General features: G+C 44.3%; 1 protein-coding gene across 1 annotated transcript in view; it reads left to right on the forward strand.

The window, feature by feature from the left end:
• Positions 1–21,899, forward strand: part of PDZRN3 (PDZ domain containing ring finger 3) — a 251,090-nt gene that overhangs the window by 4,050 nt on the left and 225,141 nt on the right. Inside the window, exons 2-3 of the mRNA XM_020903665.2 lie at positions 12,052–12,138; positions 21,361–21,468. Of these exons, the coding sequence (XP_020759324.2) occupies positions 12,052–12,138; positions 21,361–21,468 (195 nt within the window). The remainder of the gene's footprint in view (positions 1–12,051; positions 12,139–21,360; positions 21,469–21,899) is intronic.

Here is a 21,899-nt window from a genome sequence, read left to right on the forward strand (position 1 = left end):
GCTAGAAAGAGAGTTTAGGCTCAAGTAGAGACGTAGACCAACATGTGTTCTTTTTCTTCACACAGTTATGATTTTACTGATCATTGTCTAAACATCTCTTCCTGAGTATTTTATGAAGGACCAGTGCATAGTTCTCAAACTCAGAGCACCTAGCAGTTGTATGATAGGTAACATGACCCAGAAAGGCATTTGAACCAATCTGCAGCCCTATCTGGGCTACAGCAGACTTGGGGAAACTATACTTGAAGATGTTAAAGAGTTTGGCTCCTAGCCTCAGTTTCCCACCCTGACTTACCACCTGATTCTAAGAACAAAGGCATTCCACAGCAAAAAAAAAAAAAACAACTTTGACTTTCTGGGAAAGGGAAGGTTCTGGGCATAACTTTCCTTGGAATTTTTGAGAACCTTGAGACTGAGCCTCAGTAGCATCTGCTCTTTTACCCCCACATCCAGTCTTTCATTAAACCTGGTTGATTTTACTTCCTGAATCTCTTCACTACTCTCCAGCCCCATCAGATCATCGCTTTGGTCCAAACCAGGATTTCCTGACCTCAGCCCTGTTAGCATCTTGAGCTGAATAATTCTTGGTAGTGCATGTGTGTGTGTGTGTTGTGTGCATTACAGGATGGGGAGCAGCATCCCTGGCCTCTGCCTGCTAGATGCCAGGAGCAATTCCCACATTGTGACAATCACAGATATCTCCAGGCACTGTCATTGTCCCCTGTGGGACATAAATCAGCCCTGGTCTCAACCTCCATCACCTCTTACCTAGACCACAGCTGTTCCCTCTCTGTATCTTCTTGCTTCCTCCCAGTGACCTCGAGCTGGGAATCATCTCTTAGAAATGTAAATCTGCTACCCTGCCCAGTCACGAAGTCATGTTTGACTCTGCAACGCCATGAACTATGTAGCCCACCAGGCTCCTCTTCCCTGGGGTTCTCCAGGCAAGAATACTGGAAGGGGTTGCCATTTCCTCTTCTACGAGATCTTCCCGACCCAGGGATCAAACCCACATCTCCTGCATCGGCCGGTGGATGCTTTACCACTGTGCCACCTGGGAACTTAAACCCTGCTGGGCCTTGAGTTTCTCTTGAATGGATGTAAGGTGAAGCACACTCTGGATCCTGCCTGCCTGTACTCTGCTCTGCTTTCCTTCCCAGGTTCTGTCGTCTCTGGGAATAGATCCATGTGCTCCTTCCTGCCCCTGGGCCTTTGCACTTGCTCTCTTTTCCCCTAGGAATAGTCTTTCCAGGTGCTCATCACTAGGTAACCTAGGTAACCAGCAGGTTTTCCAACTCTTCACCTTCTACCCCTTGCCTTTCTGTCGGCAGTTAGGGTTTGCGCTTGACTAGATAACCTTTCTGTCCTCCCACCATCATTACTTGCAGAAAGCCCTCGCTCTCTGGCCTGACAGACTAGAGCTGGTACCCTGAGACCCTCACTTTGGTGCTCCACCTGCATGGCCTTCTTCACTGCTGTAACTGAATAACGGGAAGAGCTGTTCGTTGTCTGTGAGGGATGATAAAGGAAGAACCACGTGTGCATTCTTCAGGGCTGTGTCCCGGCACCAGTTCGGTTACCAGGTGCCCTGTGAGCTCGCGATATATTTTCAGTGAATAAACTCAAGATCGAAAGGGCTGTCTTGTCAGCCGTCAAAACTTTTCAGATTGCTGACCAAGAGTGAGCTTGTTAGCTCACTCTTAAAAAAGAATGAGTTTTTCCTTGACCTGCAAGTGAGCAAAATTGTTTCCAGGTTTGTGGGAGGCATGCTTTTTGTTTCCCTGAGATCTACCCAGATCAAATTGTATAAAGCCCCAAATCCCAGAAACGATTTTGTCCGTTTCAGAACTCCTGGAGATAAGTGAATCTATAATAGACAGTTGTATGGAAAGGTGTTCCAGATGTCCAAACACTTTGAAATGTTTCTATCAGAGTGTTCACAGTTCAGTGTCTTTTCTGTTTCTGAAAAGCCATCAGGAGAATGACTGTTCCGCAGTGTCCCAGTTCAGCTAAAAGAAGTTGTGGGCTGTTGCATCCATTTCGTTTCATTGATATATAAAGAAAACTAGGATTCAGCTTACAGATGTGTTTCCCAGCTACACTGGCTCAAATGATCATAACTGAATAATAGAAACCGGGAATTCTGTTCCCGTCTATCTGTCAGTGGTTCTTTCTGAGTTCAGAAATGGTGTTTGCTTCTTTGTAAAAATATTTGATGAGAGAGCATCTATTTATAAGCTGGTTTGTGTTGGCTGTAGACACAGAGCTTAAAAGGAAGAGGAATAACATTCACTGAGTTTTACTGGGTGCCATACACTTAGAGTGCATTGTATATATACACACATTAACTTCCCCATCTTATTCATTTGGTAGATTTTTTTTTTTTTTTTTTTTGGTAAGAGAGGCAGGTTGTAAAACACTATAAAACATCTGGGTTCAGGCTAGAAGTTATATGCATTTGGATTCTAATTGTGTAGAGATGGTATTTTTACCCAGAACCTGATTCCAAGCTGTTACCAAAATAAGACCATATTTTCTCCTGAGGCAGTGTCCCCTCCAAAGGCTCATGCAAGTTTCCAAAGGGTTGCTCCTCTACGCGCCAGCACTGTGTAGGTTAGAGATGTGTGTGCAACTTCAGAGAGACTCTGCAAACTTAGTACCCACAACCCGTTACAGATGGAAAAAGAAAGATTCTGGAGGTAAAATAACTTCCCCAGCATCATCTTCTGGCTCCAGTTGGTCCGATGGCTTGTGGTTCATGGTGATGAAGTGGGTTCATCCCAGGCTGTAGTTCCCATCTTCAGAGGTCTGGTGTGGAGCATGTGGAGTATAAAACAAAACAGGTCCTCACTGTGAAAGAGAGGCAGAAGGAAAAGAAAAAGATGGTGTCTTGGATGGAACCATGCCTCATTCCCTAATTTTTAATCCTTCCCTAATTTTGAACCTAGTGAGTTAAAGAGTGGCTGGTGGTAGGAAGCAAATGAAATTCTTCCAAATGTGGTCTTTCGGGTTAGCTTCTCACATGCTTACACACCCTGTACCAGGCACTGGGATGGTCACCGCTGGGTACAAAGGGGAATGTGCACAGCTTTCACCCCTGGATTCGTTAGACACCCACTTGTGTCTTTGAAAACACCACGTCGTTCTGTTCTTTGCTCACCCGAGTTGTGGGTCACCTCTGTCCCCTCCTGACTAATGGTGTTCTAATAAGCCTGTTCCAATAAGAAAGGGAAGTGGTGTAACATAATGATTACTCTTGTAAAGAAAATAACTAACAGATGGACCCGGGCGTCCATCTTTCTCCCCCATACCGTGAGTCTGATGGTGGGGAGCCTTTGGGGCGGAGCCACAGTGCAGCCCGTATGTACATGGGCCCCGCAGCGGCCCCTCCTCCAGGAAGGGGAGTCTGATGAACTTTTCCCCTGGCAGAGGACCACAAGGGTGTGCAGAAATGAGTCCTGGACAGAGGGGTCACCCCTCGAACTTTGAGAGAAGCTGTTTTCAGATGCCCTGTGTCTTTGCTGCACGTGGATGGGGGAGAGGGTGAAGTCCCATTCAGGCTGCCCGCCAGGGTTGGATGCAGGCCTTGTGTCACTGGCAGCTCCAGGGTACCCTGAATTGAGCCGGTGTGTGATCAGTATCACACCCTGGAGTCAGTGATATGCAGGCACCTGTGCTCCTTCTGCCTCATTGTTGAGGGTCTCTGGGAGGATCCTCTAACCTCCTGTAAGCCTTAACTGCCTCATCTCTAAAATGGGCTAATGCTATGCCCATATGAGACAGGCTTTAGGATAAAATGAAAGTGTTAGTTGCTCAGTCATATCCAGCTCTTTGAGACCCCATGGACTGGAGCCCACCAGACTTCTCTGTCCATGGAATTCTCCAGGCAAGAATGCTGGAGTGGGTGCCATTCCCTTCTCCAGGGGATCTTCCTGACCCAGGGATCGAACCTGGCTCTCTTGCAGGCAGGATCCTAATCAGGCTTACCGAGCATTTGTTGAACATTTATTAAGTACCTGTGGGTTTGGGGTTTTTCTCCAGGTAAATCACTGAAGAAACTTTAGAAATTGGAAATGGTTTAATGGAGAAGAAGGAAAGGGATTTTTTACCCAAAGGATCACAGGCTCATTGCAAGCCTCAGGCTGCCCCTGAGTAACCCATTCCCTGGGTGTCTCTTCTCTAACTGCTTGTCAGTGCTGGAGACTCTGAGAAAGAGGGGTGTTTGTGTCAGTTGCACTGCATCTGGGTAGCAGCTCTGGGCTGTACCTAAAGCCGCAAACACAATGTGCTTTCTGCATGTTTATGTGTATTCACTTGTCCTTCTGCAGTTACCAAACTAACGAGAGGTCAGTTCAGTTCATTTGCTCAGTCATGTCCGACTCTTTGCGACCCCATGAATCACAGCACGCAAGGCCTCCCTGTCCATCACCAACTCCCAGAGTTTACTCAGACTCATGTCCATTGATTTATTTGTTGATGAGAACCAGCCATCTCATCCTCTGTCACCCCTTCTGCTCCTGCTCTGTTTTTCCCAGCATCAGGGTCTTTTCCACTGAGTTGACTCTTCTCATCAGGTGTACAAAGTGTTGGAGCTTCAGCATCAGTCCTTCCAATGAATATTCAGGACTGATCTCCTTTAGGATGGACTGGTTGGATCTCCTTGCAGTTCAAGGGACTCTCAAGAGTCTTCTCCAACACCACAGTTCAGAAGCATCAATTCTTCAGCACTCGGCTTTCTTTATGGTCCAACTCTCACATCCATACATGACTACTGGGAAAAACAAGAGGAGGGGAGGCAGGCCAAACTCCCAGCATCCTGTAAGCGGGAACACAGGACATTACAGCTGGGTAGCCTTTGCTTTGTTTCTGATTCGGAGGAGAAAATGCCCTGGGTTGGGTGACTGGATAGTCACAACTCAAAAACTGAAACCCCCTTGCAGTCCATCAAGTGGAAATGTGAAAATGCTGTAGTACCTTAAGTCAGTTTGTTGTGTTGGTGACAGTGTCGCCTGGAGGTATTCACCAGAAAAGCAGATGAGCGGATGATAAAAACGAGAGACACAGTCTTGAACTCCAACTCTTGCAAATAGAGAAGTAGACTTGGGGGTTTCTCAAGTTATTTAAATATAACAACAGGCTAAAAATGTGTGTATATTTTTGGCCTAGGGCAACACTGACAATCTGTACTTAATTTCTTAGGGTATTTTTCAAAACCATCTTGTTTGGCTTATGGATGAATGTTTCCTAGTCTGTGGCTCCAGGAAGTCTTTGTTCCTTTCTGCCTGTCCCCCCACGCCCTTTATCTCTTTTCCTCCTATCTCTTTTCATCCTCCCTATTCTCGTGGCAGGTACATGCTGCTAATACTTCTGTTAATCTCATCCATTTCCAATTTGTTTTCAGGTATCATTCCCACTACTCCCTTTGGTCTTGGGCGTGAGCAGTTTCCCCTCCTGTTCTTCCTCTGAGAACGCCTTCTTTAGAACTGAGGCTGCAATTACAGGGAGGGCTTAGTCCAGGCTGCTTCCCCATTAAAAACATATTTTGACCGACGAAGAGGACAGAAGCATCTCAGTTCGGAGAAAGAGAGGGCATCCCGTCTCTTTAGGAGAGAATGCCTGGTGGCCAGCTCTGTCTCCTGGCCCCCCAGCCCCGCCCTCCACATTTTTGCCCTCTCTTGTCACTAGTCAGCAGGCAGAGCTGTTTCCCAGCTGTGTGTCTTTGAGAGCTTTGCATGATCTGAGGCAGAGAGGTGTCCTGTCATCCCAGATATGCAGACAAGTGGTCAGTCAATTACAGTGCTCACAACCCGCCGGGCGGCTTTCCAGTCGAGCCAGTTCTCAGCTGCGAGTCCCACGGCGGCAATAATCAAGGAACACCCGTCACTGGGAGGAAAGGAGTTTGTAGAAAGGATCCACATTGATGGTGGCATGGATGGACTTTGGGGGCCGCCACATAGATTAGAAGATGGCTGGCGTCCAAGTTTCTGAGGCCGGGTTGTTTGGAGGAGAGCGGTGCGGTGACTTTAGAGTGATGCTGAGAGGAAGAAGGACTGTGCCATAGAAAGACAGTTCACATTCTTGGGCTTAAAACAAGAACAGCCACCATATGGTGTCTTTCTGACAAAGGACTTGTGACTTCTGCTTTTTCACTGTGACTTTTGTTTCCCTCCTCTTAATCTTGTCCAGTGAGATCTTAAATTGAGCAGATTATAAATCGGGTGCTTTTTTTGAAACACTGATCTGGTAGTTACATGTTGGAGTACAATAGCCAAGTTTATTTTCAGCAGAACCGATTGTATGTTCCTGAACTTGGAGCTGCCGTTTCTGCTTGTAACTTACCTGCCATGGATGGCTCATGCTACGCCCCCTTCTCCCAGGTTACTGAGTCTCTGCCCTGTCACCATCAGCAAGACCTAAGCACCTCCCGAGGAGACCCGGCCGTGCGCTGGGGGCCTGACTGTCTGCTTGAGTTGGATTCTGGGGTGGAGATGGGGGGCTGAGCATGTCAGAGCTTCGTGCCGCTCCCCATGGAGGCAGTGCTGGCTGGACTCCAGAATATGAAGGCATCTTTGTTTCCCAACGCCAAGTGAGGGCTCTCAGTGAGAGCTCCTCGCGCTCCCAATCCTGGCTGTGGAGGGAAGAGACCCTGCCACTCTGGAAGGTCGCCAGAGAGCACTGAGCGCAGTTCTCTACGCCAGCACTCCCCCACCTCGTTGGCACCAGAGACCAGTTTCGTGGAAGACAGTCTTCTCCAGGGACTGGGGGCTGGGGATGGTTTCAGGATGACTCAGTATGATTTATTGTTCTCCTCATGTCTAGCAGTGTTACATCAGCTCCACCTGAGGTCATCAGTCATTAGATCCCGGAGGTTGGGCATCCCTGCCCAGTGCTGTAGAGTAGGTTCTCATTCATTACCTGCTTTATACACAGTGTCAGTAGTGTATATACGTCACTCCCAATCTGTCCGTTTCCCCTTCTTCTCAGCCCATCAAGACTCAGCCCTCTGGTAGAATCGGAAGCTGTCCCAGTGTCTCAGCAGCCCTCCAGTGTCCTCTGTTCCCAGCTCCTCCCTCCCCTGTCCGTATCCAAGTCCACACTTTCTTTCACTTGATGTCTCTTCTGTCCTGTCATGAGGACATCTCCCTCCACGCCTGGGGACGTCCTTTGTCTGATTTCCCTTCTCATGCTCCAGCCATCGTCAGTACCCTCTGCCCATCCTGTCTCCACGGCCCTGAAGCTCCAGGTTCAGGCCGAGCTGCTCCCCTTGTCTGCATCATGCCTCTCTCCCACTGCCTCCAGGGTAAAATCTGCCTCCTGGCCCTTTATCAGCCCTCCAAGACTGTGCCACTCTCTCTCCAGACTTGGGAAGAGGAGAAATGTATACGTGGATATAGTTCCCATTTGATGGCCAGATGTTGTGAACACGTAACTGTCTTTATTTGCTTAACTGCAGGCCTCAGTTCTTCCAGACTTGCTGTAGACTAAGTTAATTTAGGATTAGACATTCTCCATTTCCGGGGTTTTGTAGCAGAGTCACTTATGTGGTCAGAGAGCATCATGGCCTCACTGCTGTTCTCGGCTCATGTCTGGAGCCCTTTCTATTGGCCACGCCCTGTACGGAGGCACTGGGCAGGGATAGCCCCAGCTCATTCATGTTTCAGAAGAAGCCATTACTGTCCTCCTCCTAAGAAGGAGAAAACTAAAATCACCTTTTGACTCTGAAGTCCAGGATCTTAACCATCACCCTGATCCTGTAAAAGGCACAGTATTATTATGACACTGTTTGGGGTATAATAGATACTCTAATCTTTGCCACTGTTGGTGCATGGTCCAAAGAAGCCTTGCTTAAAACTCTTAATTGGAAAAGAAATTAGATGTCTAATCCTTCCTGACGTTTTAGCGTGAAGGCTCAGTATTTTGAGGCAAAGGGGTTTAGGGTAGGGCGCACACATTTCCCAGCACAGTAGCAAGAACTTGCCTGTTGGAGTCCGTGGATTGGGTTCCAACCCTGCCCCCGCCTCTTGGCAGCCACGTGATCTTCAGCAAGTGTATGCATTTCTCAGAGCCTCAGTTTCTCAGATACAGAGCTTGATATAATACCTGCCTCAAAAGCCTGATGTTTTGGTTACTCAGTTGTTTATGTGAAAGAGAGCTCTTTCCTGTCTTTTATTTTGTTATACCAAGACATTGAGAAGGTTTCAAAGCATAGGTCATGATAAACTACCAAGACAGAGAAATACTGATTAAATTTTCCTTTAGATGAATGATGTTACTTACAAATATAACATCTGTGAACAGCCGGGAAAGCAGCATTGATGAGAGCCTTTGTCCTTATTCCATTTGTCCATCTCTTGAGATCTTTGTGGCTCAGACGGTAAGGAATCTGCCTGCAAGGCAGGAGACCTGGATTTGATCCCTGGTTTGGGAAGATCCTCTGGAGAAGGGAATGGCTACCTGCTCCAGTATTCTTGCCTGAGGAATCCCATGGACAGAGGAGCCTGGAGAGCTATAATCCATGGGGTCACAAAGAGTTGGATATGATTGAATGACTGACACTTTCACTTTCTTTGCTTTATTGGGTGGAGTATAACTGAATGAGAATCATTTAAATGCTCTCTATCCTGATACACTTTGAACCCAGGAACAGATTAAATCATTAAGCAGAAATTAAAGTTAATCTGTTAACATGGTATTTTGTGAAGCCTCCTGTTAAAATTCTGTTAACATTTCTTCTGAAGAATAAGAAAGTAAACAAAAGTAGTTCAGGTTGCTTAGGGAGAAAGAAGTGGAAAGGAAACATCAGAATGGAGCTCAGGGTGTCAGAGGAAAGGAACTGACCTTTGAGAGTTAGAGAAATGAAAGTAATTCAGTCTAGCCAGAGGGTTTCTCTTCTCTGTCATCATTCCCAGCATCATGTGTTGAAACATCCATGTGGTGACTCAGTCCTGTAAATTAGTCCTAAAATAGGCAGTGTCATCTAAAGCCACTGTGTAAGCTTGCTGGACGACAGACTGGGTCAACACACTTCTAGAAAAAGAGAACATGCTCTCTTATCCCCTGCGGTTGATTGCATCTGGCAAGGAGGGTTGGAGGGTTAACTTGACTGTTAACTTGATCAGCCTTTGCAGATTGCTGTTTGGCTAAATGGTGTTGTTTCAGGCATTGTCTCAGTTGGTCTCCATTGTCCCTGGAAAGAGATTTCTGAGTTTGGGACCAGACCTAGGTGTCTCTGGGTATCTCAAGTTGGATCTTTTGGAGATTAATAGTTCAATAAAGAGTTTGGAGTTTTGTTCTGATACTGGTTTCCCAGCCAAGACCTCCTATAATGAGTTTCTTTGTGGAACTTTTTGAAATGCCATCAAGGGAATCAACTTGGGTGGGACCTGAGATGTTGCCAGCCTACATGGCACTCTTCTACATCCCACATGAGAAGGAAGTTAGTGTAGAGAGTTGAGGTCTAGAATCTGGGAGATCATGGGTTTAAATGCCAGTGACCTCTTACTAGCCCTTTGACAAGCTTTTTTAATCCTCCCCATCTTCCCATCTATATCTTGAGGATGGTAATAATACCAGTTGATAAGATTGGTTGGATTATTAAACAAAATAAAGCACTTAAGTGCTCAGTATAATTTCCAACACATGATAAAGAGCCAGTAAAAGTTAGCTGTTATCATTGTTAATGTAATATGATTTCTTTATTTTTCATTTTTTTAAAGAATAGTTATCACACAGTAGATTTTAAACTAGTCTGTTTTAATCATTTAGCTATGCATTCTCCTTTTTGCATCATTTGAGGTTGTCCAACCAGAGCTATCTGCCTTAAGATTACTATGACCTGGCAGTTTCTATCATTGATTAGTTATGAAAGCCAGAAATGTAAGCTATGTATGATAACTCACTCAAATTTCCATGTATTTCTTTCTCAGCTCTCTAAGAAAACAAAGCAAGATGTGAACTTAGCAACCTTTTCCATTTCCAAGACAGAAAGATATAAACTGTTCTGGTTTGCAAAACATTACATTTACATCTCCAAACTATTAGGGTGATTCTGCAAGTTTTAGTCTCTTTAATTTGAAAGTTGCTGTTGGTTCAAATGAATGATAAAGATTGATAGCATCGATGAAAGTGAAAGTGAAAGTCGCTCAGTCGTGTCCGACTCTTTGCGACCCCATCCATGGAATTCTCTAGGCCAGAATACTGGAGTGGGTAGCATTCCCTTCTCCAGTGGATCTTCCCGACCCAGGAATCGAACCCTGGTCTCTTGCATTGCAGGCACATTCTTTACCAACTAAGACACCAGGGAAGCTAGATGCTCTGAATGGTGGTACTGTGGGTTGGAATTGTTTTTTTTTTTTAAGTAAGTAAATGGTTGTCATTAATGAGGCCCTGCTGTTTTTTTGTTAAGTACCATAGCTTGATAGAGACTGGCTTCTCTTATATTTATATACTCTATTTTCTGTAGTAACTAAGTGACCCTGCAGAAATGAAGATTTTGTTATTTTGTTCTTATTGAATACCTAGTTATTCCATCAGAAATAGCCTGTTTCTAATAGTAAATTATTTTCATTTTTTTTACAACGTTTTAGTAATTGATGCTAACTTTCATGACATTTTTTAAGATATTTTGAGTTCTGCTATATACTAACTAGGCATGAGAAACAGGCTTGTTTACTGAGGATTTTAAGCCCATGGAGATAATTTTACACATTGAGACCTCTTAGTCTTTAATATATGTGTGAATGTGCATGTGGCTGTGTTGTGCATTTTTCCTGGCCAAATATGGAACAGTGTTTTACATTGACAGTGGTGGAACAGTATTTTACATTGAAAGTGGTGGCAGGAAAAACCACTGGGCAGTGCAGGTAAAAAGTGTGGCTTTCTTTGCCACCATGGTGGTCAGGTCAGATAGCTGTATTCATGTCATTCAAATGTTGCTATTTATTCCCCCCCTACCCCCACCCAACCCCTGCCAAAGTATAAGGCACAAGTTGCACCAGGAAGCAGTAAATATCAGAATAAACCTCTTTTGTGATAAGCTGTTAGTACTGTTTTTGAGAAAGCATATAATGAAATATTTCATACTTTTTTTTAAATGCCCTTTTAAAAGATACCCTGTTTAAATAGAAAATGTGAGTGAAGCAATTGGAAATTTATAGCCAGTGCATGTGGACCTTTGCATACCATTTGAATAGTTGGAACCCTTTCAGTGGTATATCAGCGAGTTTAATATTTATGTCAAAGCCTATTAAGTGATAGTTTGCGTAGAAGGTGAGATCTATTTTTATCCATCTGTCTGTTACTGGAGAGTGTTGGTTGGGGTGCCCTGGCATCTCCATCTTCTTTGACTGTTGAACATTGCGCCTCTGAGACCTGCCGGGGCCACTTGTTTGATTTAAAGTGGCTCACGTGGTCCCACCTGCCTTAAACAGAGTGTTTTCTGTTCAGCAGTCTGCGTCTCCTCAGGACTGGACAGTCATTACTTTGTGAAAATGCCCCCTCCTCCCTTTTTAGTAAGATTCGGGATTTTCCTTGTTCCCACCCATGTTTGAGTCTGACTTTTTAAGTGCTATTTCTCCCCTGAAACCTCCCAAACACAGATGACTATTGATGGGCTGTATATGTGCTTAATCTTCCGAGGGGATTGCTACTATAACCTTTCACGGCATATTAAGGTGAATGCTGCTGTTGAGAATGGCTGAGGGACAGAGGTAGCCGTCGAAACAGCCAGCCTATGGTGGGCTGATCAAAGCAAAGATGTGTGTGCAGAGCAAGGTGTCACTGAGAAAATGTTCATTTCTTCTGTCTGGATGTCTTCAGATGATCTTAAGTGCTCACCGCAGGGTCTGATGGTATCTAGAAATGTTTGTAACCTCCTCAACCATAGACCAGAGTTTCAGCATGAACCTCAGAAGTTTTCTGGGTTAAACTTCTCTAGAGACATAGGGTTTTTAATGATCAGGTTGGCAATCCATGAGTCCATTTAGATAGAAAATTCTTCCCATTTGTTTTCCTAAATGTTAATGAAATGCTGAACTCATTTATTCCCTGCAGGGTGAAGAAACAAAAAGCCTGACTCTTGTCCTGCATCGGGACTCCGGCTCCTTAGGATTCAACATCATTGGTGGCCGGCCATGTGTGGTACGTTCGTTGTTGAGATGGATTTTACGGGTCCCTGATGGAGCTGGGAGAGGGGTCAAGGATTGGGGTGTGAAGGGTAGGAAACCTAGCTCACTTCATTCTGCTCTAGTTAGAGTTCATTGTGCATTTATCATCTTTGTACTCGGGGGTTTCTATCTTCTTGCTTTTTTATAGTTTTATAGCATAGTTCATTTGCAATGTTGTGTTAATTGCAGGTGTATAGCAAAGTGATTTGGTTTTGGGGATTAGCTGTGGTTTCCTAATGTAGCATCGTCCTAGTCATACAATAGCTAATCCTAGCTATTCAGCTTTGAAGAATTCATGTCTAATTTGATAGCAGTTGAACTGAGAAAAGTCATGTTAATATGTGTGGAATTCTGCTCAATTTTTTGAGACAGCCCAGATAGGAGGGAGCTTAGGAGAGAAAGGATGCATGTATATGTATGACTGAGTCCCTTCGTTGTTCACCTGAAACTGTCACAACATTGTTAATTGGCTATGTGCCATGCTTACTCACTCAGTCATGTCCGACTGTTTGCAACCCCATGGACTTTAGCCTGCCAGGCTCCTCTGTCCATGGGGATTCTCCAGGGAAGAATACTGGAGTGGGTTGCCATGCCCTCCATCCAGGGGATCTTCCCAACCCAGGGATTGAACCCAGGTCTCCCACATTGCAGGTGGATTCTTTACCATCTGAGCTACCAGGGAAGCCCATGAATATTGGAGTGGGTAGCCTATCCCTTCTCCAGGGGATCTTCCTGACCCAGGAATCGAATCAGGGTCTCCTTCATTGCAGATGCATTCTTTACCAGCTGAGCTACCCCCTCAATACAAAATAAGTTTAAAAGAAAAAGGATTGTGCAGTTATACTGAGGGGCTTTGCTGGGTTCAGGGCTCTAAGACTGGCAGTCTTGTCAGGACTTCTACCCGCCTTTCATTAGACAGGGACGATTCCCTCATTTGTGGGCTGGTGTAGCCTTTGCACTTCCCTCTCACTGGAGCCGTTTGTTCGCCCCATTCATCATGATCCCCTCCTCCAGAAAGGGGATCCTCCAGAATTCAGATCTGTTGATTTAACTGCCAGGAAAATGTCTGCTGAGAGGGCTCTGGGAAGGTGGCAGAGGATGTGTTCTGGAGTCTCACCTTTCACATGGGATTCCCAGAGTATGCATCATCTCTTGTTCTTTTCCTGTGCTCAGCCTTTCCTCATTCTTCTCAGATGGTAAAGAATCTGCTGGCAGTGCGGGAGACCCAGGTTCAGTCCCTTGGGTAGGGATGATCCCCTGGAGAAGGGACTAGCACCCCACTCCAGTATTCTTGCCTGGAGAATCCCATGGTCGGAGGAGCCTGGCGGGCTATAGTCCATGGGGTCGCAAAGAGCTGGAAACAACTGATTGACTAAAATCAAACTTCTTCCTGGTTAGTCAGCTTAAGAGGAAAATAGTCAAGGAAAAGGGAAAGAAAAATCAGATTCACTCATTCAACAATTAAGTATTATACATGGGCTATTTGCTGTGGACTTGGAGATACTGGCCAGGGAGACTGGATCCCTCCCTCTGGTCATTGAGTTTATGTCCTGGGTGATATAAGGCAAGAAACAAGTGTTTCATTAGGTCCCATTTGTTTATTTTTGCTTTTGTTTCTAATATTCTGGGATGTGGGTCATAGAGGATCCTGCTGTGATTTATGTCGGAGAGTGTTTTGTCTATGTTCTCCTCTAGTAGTTTTATAGTTTCTGGTCTTACATTTAGATCTTTAATCCATTTTGAGTTTATTTTTGTGTATGGTGTTAGAAAGTGTTCTAGTTTCATTCTTTTACAAGTGGTTTACCAGTTTTCCCAACACCACTTGTTAAAGAGGTTGTCTTTTTTCCATTGTATATCCTTGCCTCCTTTGTCGAAGATAAGGTGACCATAGGTTCGTGGATTTATCTCTGGGCTTTCTATTCTGTTCCATTGATCTATATTTCTGTCTTTGTGCCAATACCATACTGTCTTGATAACTGTGGCTTTGTAGTATAGTCTGAAGTCAGGCAGGTTGATTCCTCCAGTTCCATTCTTCTTTCTCAAGATTACTTTGGCTATTCGAGGTTTTTTGTATTTCCATACAAATTGTGAAATTATTTGTTCTAGTTCTGTGAAAAATACCGTTGGTAGCTTGATAGGGATTGCATTGAATCTATAGATTGCTTTGGGTAGTATAGCCATTTTGACAATATTGATTCTTCCAATCCATGAACACGGTATATTTCTCCATCTGTTTGTGTCCTCTTTGATTTCTTTCATCAGTGATTTATAGTTTTCTCTGTATAAGTCTTTTGTTTTTTGCACAACAAAGGAAACTATAAGCAAGGTGAAAAGACAGCCCTCAGATTGGGAGAAAAGAATAGCAAACGAAGCAACAGACAAAGGGTTAATCTCAAAAATATACAAGCAACTCCTCCAGCTCAATTCCAGAAAAATAAATGACCCAATCAAAAAATGGGCCAAAGAACTAAACAGACATTTCTCCAAGGAAGACATACAGATGGCTAAAAAACACATGAAAAGATGCTCAACATCACTCATTATCAGAGAAATGCAAATCAAAACCACAATGAGGTACCATTACACGCCAGTCAGGATGGCTGCTATCTAAAAGTCTACAAATAATAATGCTGGAGAGGGTGTGGAGAAAAGGGAACCCTCTTACACTGTTGGTGGGAATGCAAACTAGTACAGCCGCTATGAAAAACAGTGTGGAGACTTCTTAAAAAACTGGAAATAGAACTGCCATATGACCCAGCAATCCCACTTCTGGGCATACACACCAAGGAAACCAGATCTGAAAGAGACACGTACACCCCAATGTTCATCGCAGCACTGTTTATCATAGCCAGGACATGGAAGCAACCTAGATGCCCATCAGCAGACAAATGGATGAGGAAGCTGTGGTACATATACACCATGGAATATTACTCAGCCATTAAAAAGAATTCATTTGAATCAGTTCTAATGAGAGGGATGAAACTGGAGCCCATTATACAGAGTGAAGTAAGCCAGAAAGATAAAGACCATTACAGTGTACTAATGCATATATATGGAATTTAGAAAGATGGTAATGATAACCCTATATGCAAAACAGAAAAAGAGACACAGATGTATAGAACAGACTTTTGGATTCTGTGGGAGAAGGCAAGGGTGGGATGTTTCAAGAGAACAGCATCGAAACATGTATATTATCTAGGGTGAAACAGATCACCAGCCCAGGTTGGATGCATGAGATAAGTGCTCGGACTTGGTGCACTGGGAAGACCTAGAGGGATCAGAGCGGAGAGGGAGGTGGGAGGGGGGACTGGGATGGGGAATACATGTAAATCCATGGCTGATTCATGTCAATGTATGACAAAAACCACTACAATATTGTAAAGTAATTAGCCTCTAACTAATAAAAAAAAAAAAAGAAGTGTAAAGAGTAATTACAGATTGGGAGAAGTACAATGAAGGGGAAAAAAATGGGAGGATGGCTATGCTACATTCCAAAGAGCAAGGGGCATCATTGCCCAGAGTGATCAGGAAAGAGGGGAAGGGATATAAAGCCAAATCCTAAAGGATAAGAAGATGCCAGCTATCTGGATGTAACTGATGTTTGCCCCATCTTCATGGAGCTCATGTCCAGTTGAAGAAACTGATGAATTAGAGAGGAAGGTGCTGTTTTCACTGATAAAACTCTGTGCCTGAGTTCAGCTAAAGATGCTTTGGGAGGCAGTTAACCCTAGGGAAGAAGGCATCATGGGGCAGGCCGTTGAAGCTGGCTTCTGAGGGATGAGTAGGACTTTACTAGATCAGAGGTTCATATATAATATATTTAGTTGAACAGTCTTAACTATAGAAAAAAAATGGGACATAGTTCGTTATAAACTATACATATATTTACTACTGAACTAATATTACCTGTCTTATAAAAGTTACATGCTGAAGAATCATTTTAAATGATGAAATTAAAATGACTTTTAATATACTGTTTCATCATTCCACTGTGTTTCATTGCAAGTACCCATCTTTTAAGGTCACTGAGATAAAAGAAAGTGGACAGACCCAGGGGAACCTGGACAAGGACAAAGACAGAGTTGAGGAGTGGCAGGACGTGGTCAGAAAGAGGCCAGAGAAGAAGAGGCGGGTTGTGATTAAATTCCCTTTGCTTTTGGCCAAAGCCACAGTTTCAACAACAAACGAGCGTGGTTTATTGCAAGAAAATGACAGCTTAGTAGTAGGTGATACGTAGTCATTAAAGTGATGAACAGATACATGATTTGCCTTGTAAAATATATTTTAAAAAGAACACTTCTAGATGATGAGGTTAAAATAGAAGGAAGGTTGGTCGGGGCAGGCAGCAGTCCCCCTGGGCTGAGCCCCAGGGGTATGGGCATACCCTTGTTCTTCCCATCATCTTAGGGGAATTCTTAAACTAAAATTATCTCTGTGCTCAATTACTCAGACATTTCCTACTCTTCTCGACCCCATAGACGATAGCCTACCAGGCTCCTCTGTCCATGGAATTTCCCAGGCAAGAATACTGGAGTGGGTTGCCATTTCCTTCTCCAGGGGATCTTCCCAACCCAGGGATTGAAACCAGATCTCTTGTGTCTCCTGCATTGGCAGGCAGATCCTCCACCACTAGCACCATTTGAGACGCCCCAAATTATGTCAGATTGGGACTTTTTTGCTTTTCCCTTTTTTTCTGGTCTGCCGCTATCCCAGGCTGCATGTCATGGTGCTGCTCTGATTCAGCACCGTGCTGCCGAGGGTCGGGCTTTCCAGCTGTGAGACGGGCTGAGGGAGCCAATGGGGTTTGACTTGCTCAGTCATGGTCCCAGGACCACAGGAACTCAGTCCACCTTATCTTTGGGAGAGCGTGTTTTGCCACTTGGCACATGTAACAAGACGGTTGGCTGCAGTTGGTTTTTATTCATAATTATTCATTCTCTCCCTATCCATCATTACATTACCATTTTAAGAAACAACTACAGTAAACAAAGATGCTTTTCATTTTTAGACATTTTGAAAGCTCCTGTAACCCAAAGAGTCCGAACCAGGAAGCTCTCTTCTCTGCACACCAAAGCATATATATAGGAAAGGGGAGCCTAAATTTTGCAAAATGCCTGAAATGGAGAGGCAAACTAATGGCTTGGCAATTGTTGTCAGGCAACAGTGGGAAAGCCCACAAAGATGGTATTTCATTTCTGCACCTCCTCAGGGATGAAAGGATGCTTCCAGGCTCACTAGAATGCAGTTTTTTTGTTTTTCTCAGACTTACCAAAAAAATATGTTTTAGGTCATTTTCTTTTTCCTTCAAAAAAGTGGTATAAGCACAAACTAGACAGATTTTTGTAGCTTTAAAGGGCTCTCAGTTTATGTGGTCTTTTTGTGAGAACTCCATGCCTAGCCTTGGGGAGGGAAATTGAATTCCATATGCATGTGTTTGCCATCATGTTTTTAAAAACGTGTCCTGATTAGCAGAAGCAGCATAATGAAACCTAAATGGATTCTGCCCTGTTGCCTGGAAATCTGGCAGGTCATTGAGAACATGCTAAAAAGCCAGGATGAGCAACAATGTGTACTCATTGTTAGTTACTGGAAGTAGAAGGCAGGGCGAATGACGTGTGTGTTTCCCAAGGAATTCCTGTGTTGGATGCTTGGTTGAGTTGTGACATAAGCCCAGCAGGGGGCTCTGACATAAGGCTTTTCATTGCACCTTGCAGTACGTAATGCTCTTAGCAGCATCACATCACCCATTCACCAGTGCTCGGGTCCCTGAAAAAACAGCAGCCAGCCTGGAGTATCAGACCTATGCCTTCAGCCTTTGGCAAATTTACTTCATTGTCTGGCACCCCTGGGGTGGCAAACAAGCCCTTTCATTTTTCTGTTTCTCAGGCCAGTAAACCCAAACAAATCCTAAGTTATATTGGTTCACTTTGGTGCATAGCTCTCCCTTAAAATGCGATAGGAGAGGAGCCGCCAAACAAAGAATAGAGAGATATGTTCTGAGAGGATCAGGAATGTCCTGGATTTGGTTTTCTCTGGTTTTGTGCTATGTTTTTTACATTCTGTTTCCATCCCTTATCACAGTCTTCATATGACCTCAGTTTGGTGTTTGCTCTTGCCTGTCCCTCTCTGATTTTTGCTGGGACTTTCTGATGCTCCTTAAGATAAATTACTTCAAATGTAATTTGAAGTTCAAATGTATTATTCTGCAAAACGAGCCAAAACCGAAATCTCAGCCCCTGTCTCCTCCTTCCTCCCCAGCCGAGAAACGCAAAGCGGTTCAATCACAGTAAACACCGATCTCTTTTCATTTGATATATTGACGTCACCTCTTAAGGAACTTAAGCTTGTCCATAAATCCTTTGTGGTCCATTGAGACTCTTCAGGGTCCTCTAGTGAAATATTCCATAGCCTGGAATGCTTTTTTTCTTAATTCACGTGTATTTTTGAAATTTTTCTCAATGGGAGACACTGTTCCACTTAGAGTTTGTGTAAGAGAATCAGCCTATCCTAGTTGGAAACAGACCTTTGCCCCTTTTTAGCTGTATGGCCTTGACTAGGTTACTTAACCTCTCTGTCTCGGATTTCTTTCATCTATGAAATGGGTAGTTATACTCCTTACCACGTGTGGCTCTTATGAGCATTACATGATGGCCAGGGAACACTCATTACATACCTGTTTGTTGTTGTTTAGCCGACTCTTTGCCACCCCCTGCATTGTAGCCCACCAGGCTCCTCTGTCCATGGGATTTCCCAAGCAAGAATACTGGAGTGGGTTGCCATTTTGTTCTCCAGAGGATCTTCCTGACGCAGGGATCAAACCCGTGTCTCCTGCTTTAGCAGACGGATTCTTTACCTCCGAGCCAGCAGGGAAGCCCCATGTCCCTGGCACCTGCTGTGCACTCAGTAAATAGAAGCTGTCGCAATTCCGTGTGCTTGTATCTGAGAGATGCTTGCGACTCCTGCATCATCATCAGTAGTAGAGAGAGAGGAGTCTCCAAGACATTCAGACGGGAAAGGGTTAGTGTGCAGTAGGCCTGAGGGGAGGTCTGCGATGCTGGGCAGTGGTGTCTTTGGGGGCTGGCTGATCCAGCTCAGCCCCCGCAGTCTTATTGATCCTCCCCCCGGAAGAGTGTTGGGGGAACCCAGATGACAGTGGGAGACTTACCTTTGTCTTGTGGGGAGGGATGTTGGGAAAAACACTTACTGCTCATTTTACATTGTGATTGTAGTTTCTTTTGAATCCTGTTATTACATTGTATAGTGTTGTGTGTGTGTCTTTGTGAGCAGCGGGGCAGGGAGGGGAGAGCAGAGTTGCGGAGTGTTTTCCCACCGTGGGTTCCTGCTGTCAGACTTCAGGGGGTAGACTGAACCTCTTCAAAGTCATCTCTCTCCGTCTGTAGAATATAGGGTTTGGGGTTTGTTTAATTTTTTAGCAAATGGAATTTTGATGTATTTGCATTTGATGTATTTGTATTTTATAAATTTGATGTATTTGTATAGAGAAATGATTACTGAAGTAGATGTTCTTACGGCGTTGTGGCAGGGAAATCACTAGGATGGTGGATTTGGGAGTTTTTTGTGGAACATCCTGAACTTAACTTCCCAAATCTTTTTGTTTGGAAACAACATGCACTTTTGCCGTTTCATTTCTAAATCCGTCTGTTAATCACGAGAAATTTAATCCACGCTCTTGGAGAGTATTCATCCCAATGCTGTTTGGAAAGTTGTTCATGAACAAGCTGTGAGGGGTTTTTTTGTTTTGTTTTTTTAATGAGTTTGTTGAAGCTTTTTGCTTTTAAATAAAGGAGAGACTTTGAGCAGTGAACTGTCTTCTTTCCCAGAGACTTTCAGACTGGAGTTTGAAAGATCTAAAGGGGTTCAAAGAGATTGGAGATCAGAATTCATTAGGATTGAAGAGGTGGGGGCTGGTGCTTGGTGGGGTTTTCTGATGCAAATCGCAGCAAAAATAAAAAGCCTATTTTCACCATCAGATTATTGAATTTAAAATTTTAATATTACATTTGTGCTTGTAAGGATGTGAGAAGATACTCAGTTGAATGAGCTTTCAGTACAGGCTCTCTGAAGGGTAATTTGGCAACATCAATCAAATACGCATACTCTCAACCCAGCAGTTCCATTACTAGGCATTTGCAGCAATATATACTAGTGAAAGTATTTATTTAAAAATACAGGTAGAAAGGTGTTGGAGGTGATACTGTCTCTAACAGCGACTAGCTAGTGTTAGTATCTCAGTTGTGTCTGACTGTGCAACCCCATGGACTGTAGCCCCGCCAGACTCTTCTGTCCGTGAACCCAGGTCTTCTGCATTGCAGGCATTCTTTACCATCTCAGCCAGCAGGGACGCAACAACAGGAGACAGTACTAATTACTCCTGTGTGAGGATTGTCTAGTCACTTAAGGAAATGAGGGTGATAGTGGGTCAGATGGTGAAAATTTTCTCACATTTTTAAAGTTAAGTGAAAGAGATTGAGTGGAGCATAATCCCATTTATGTGTATAAGAAAGGAATAGATATGTGGTTAGGAAGGTGATGGGCTTCCCTGGTGGCTCAAGTGGTCAAGAATCTGCCTGCAATGCAGGAGATGTGGGATCAATCCCTGGGTCAGGTAGATCCCTTGGAGAAGGACATGACAGCCCACTCCAGTATTCTTCCCTGGGAAATCCCATGGACAGAGGAGCCTGGCGGGCTACAGTCCATGGGGTCGCAGAGTTGAACATGACTGAAAGACCAGACTTTCACTTAGGAAGGTGATACATTAAAATGTTTTGGAAAGGGACTTCCTGGCGGTCCAGTGGTTAAGATTCTTGAGTTTCCACTGCAGAGGGCAGAGGTTCCATCCCTGGTCAGAACTGAGATCCCATATGCTGTGCGGCCTGGTCAAAGAAAAAATCTTTTAGAAAGGATGGATTAACTGCCAATCGATGCTGCAAAGGGATAGGAAGATTGTGGGTTAGAGGTGGAAGGGACTTACCCTTTTATACCTTTTGGTCGGACTTGAATTATTTTACCATGTGTTAATTTTAGTTTAAAACAGATATGAGGGGAAACAGCTGACTTCTACCCCTTTGCCTCTAGTGACACCAGCAAGAGTCCATTACTGTTTTAAGAGTGTTGGCTTGATTTTCGTGATCAACTTAATGCCTAGCATTCATGCCTTTGTTTTTTTAACCCAAAGGACAACCAAGATGGATCGTCCAGTGAAGGAATCTTTGTATCCAAAATAGTTGACAGTGGGCCCGCAGCCAAGGACGGAGGCCTGCAAATTCACGACAGGATTATTGAGGTATGTGAACACTGCCAGGGTCTTTTATAGGCTGAATGCCATGCAGTCTTCATCCGGCTCAAGGCTAGATGTTTGGTAGAAGAGGGAGGCCTCAACTGGTGGCTGTTTGGGCGGGAGACAGATTTCTCCGATTGTATGGGACCCCATTGGGTGTTGATTGCCTTGGTGTTAAGTTTTTGTTTATATTCAGTACAGAGAAGCCAAAGTATGAGTGGCTTGTTCACGATTTGGCTCTTTTCATGCGGCTGTGCATCTGTTCTGTGTGCTTCGGTTGGAGCTTCGTGTGAAAACCTCTGGGGAGTTGTGTGTTAGTTAGAACCAGATGAGCAGTCTCTGGTGGGCAAACGGTGACTCTGTTCAGGTCGGTGACCAGGGGGTAATTGTGTCAGCTTTGGGACCACTCTCATGTCCTCAGAGCTCGCGGCACGCGA

Source organism: Odocoileus virginianus, chromosome 26, assembly GCF_023699985.2.
Source record: "Odocoileus virginianus isolate 20LAN1187 ecotype Illinois chromosome 26, Ovbor_1.2, whole genome shotgun sequence".
Classification (NCBI taxonomy): domain Eukaryota; kingdom Metazoa; phylum Chordata; class Mammalia; order Artiodactyla; family Cervidae; genus Odocoileus; species Odocoileus virginianus.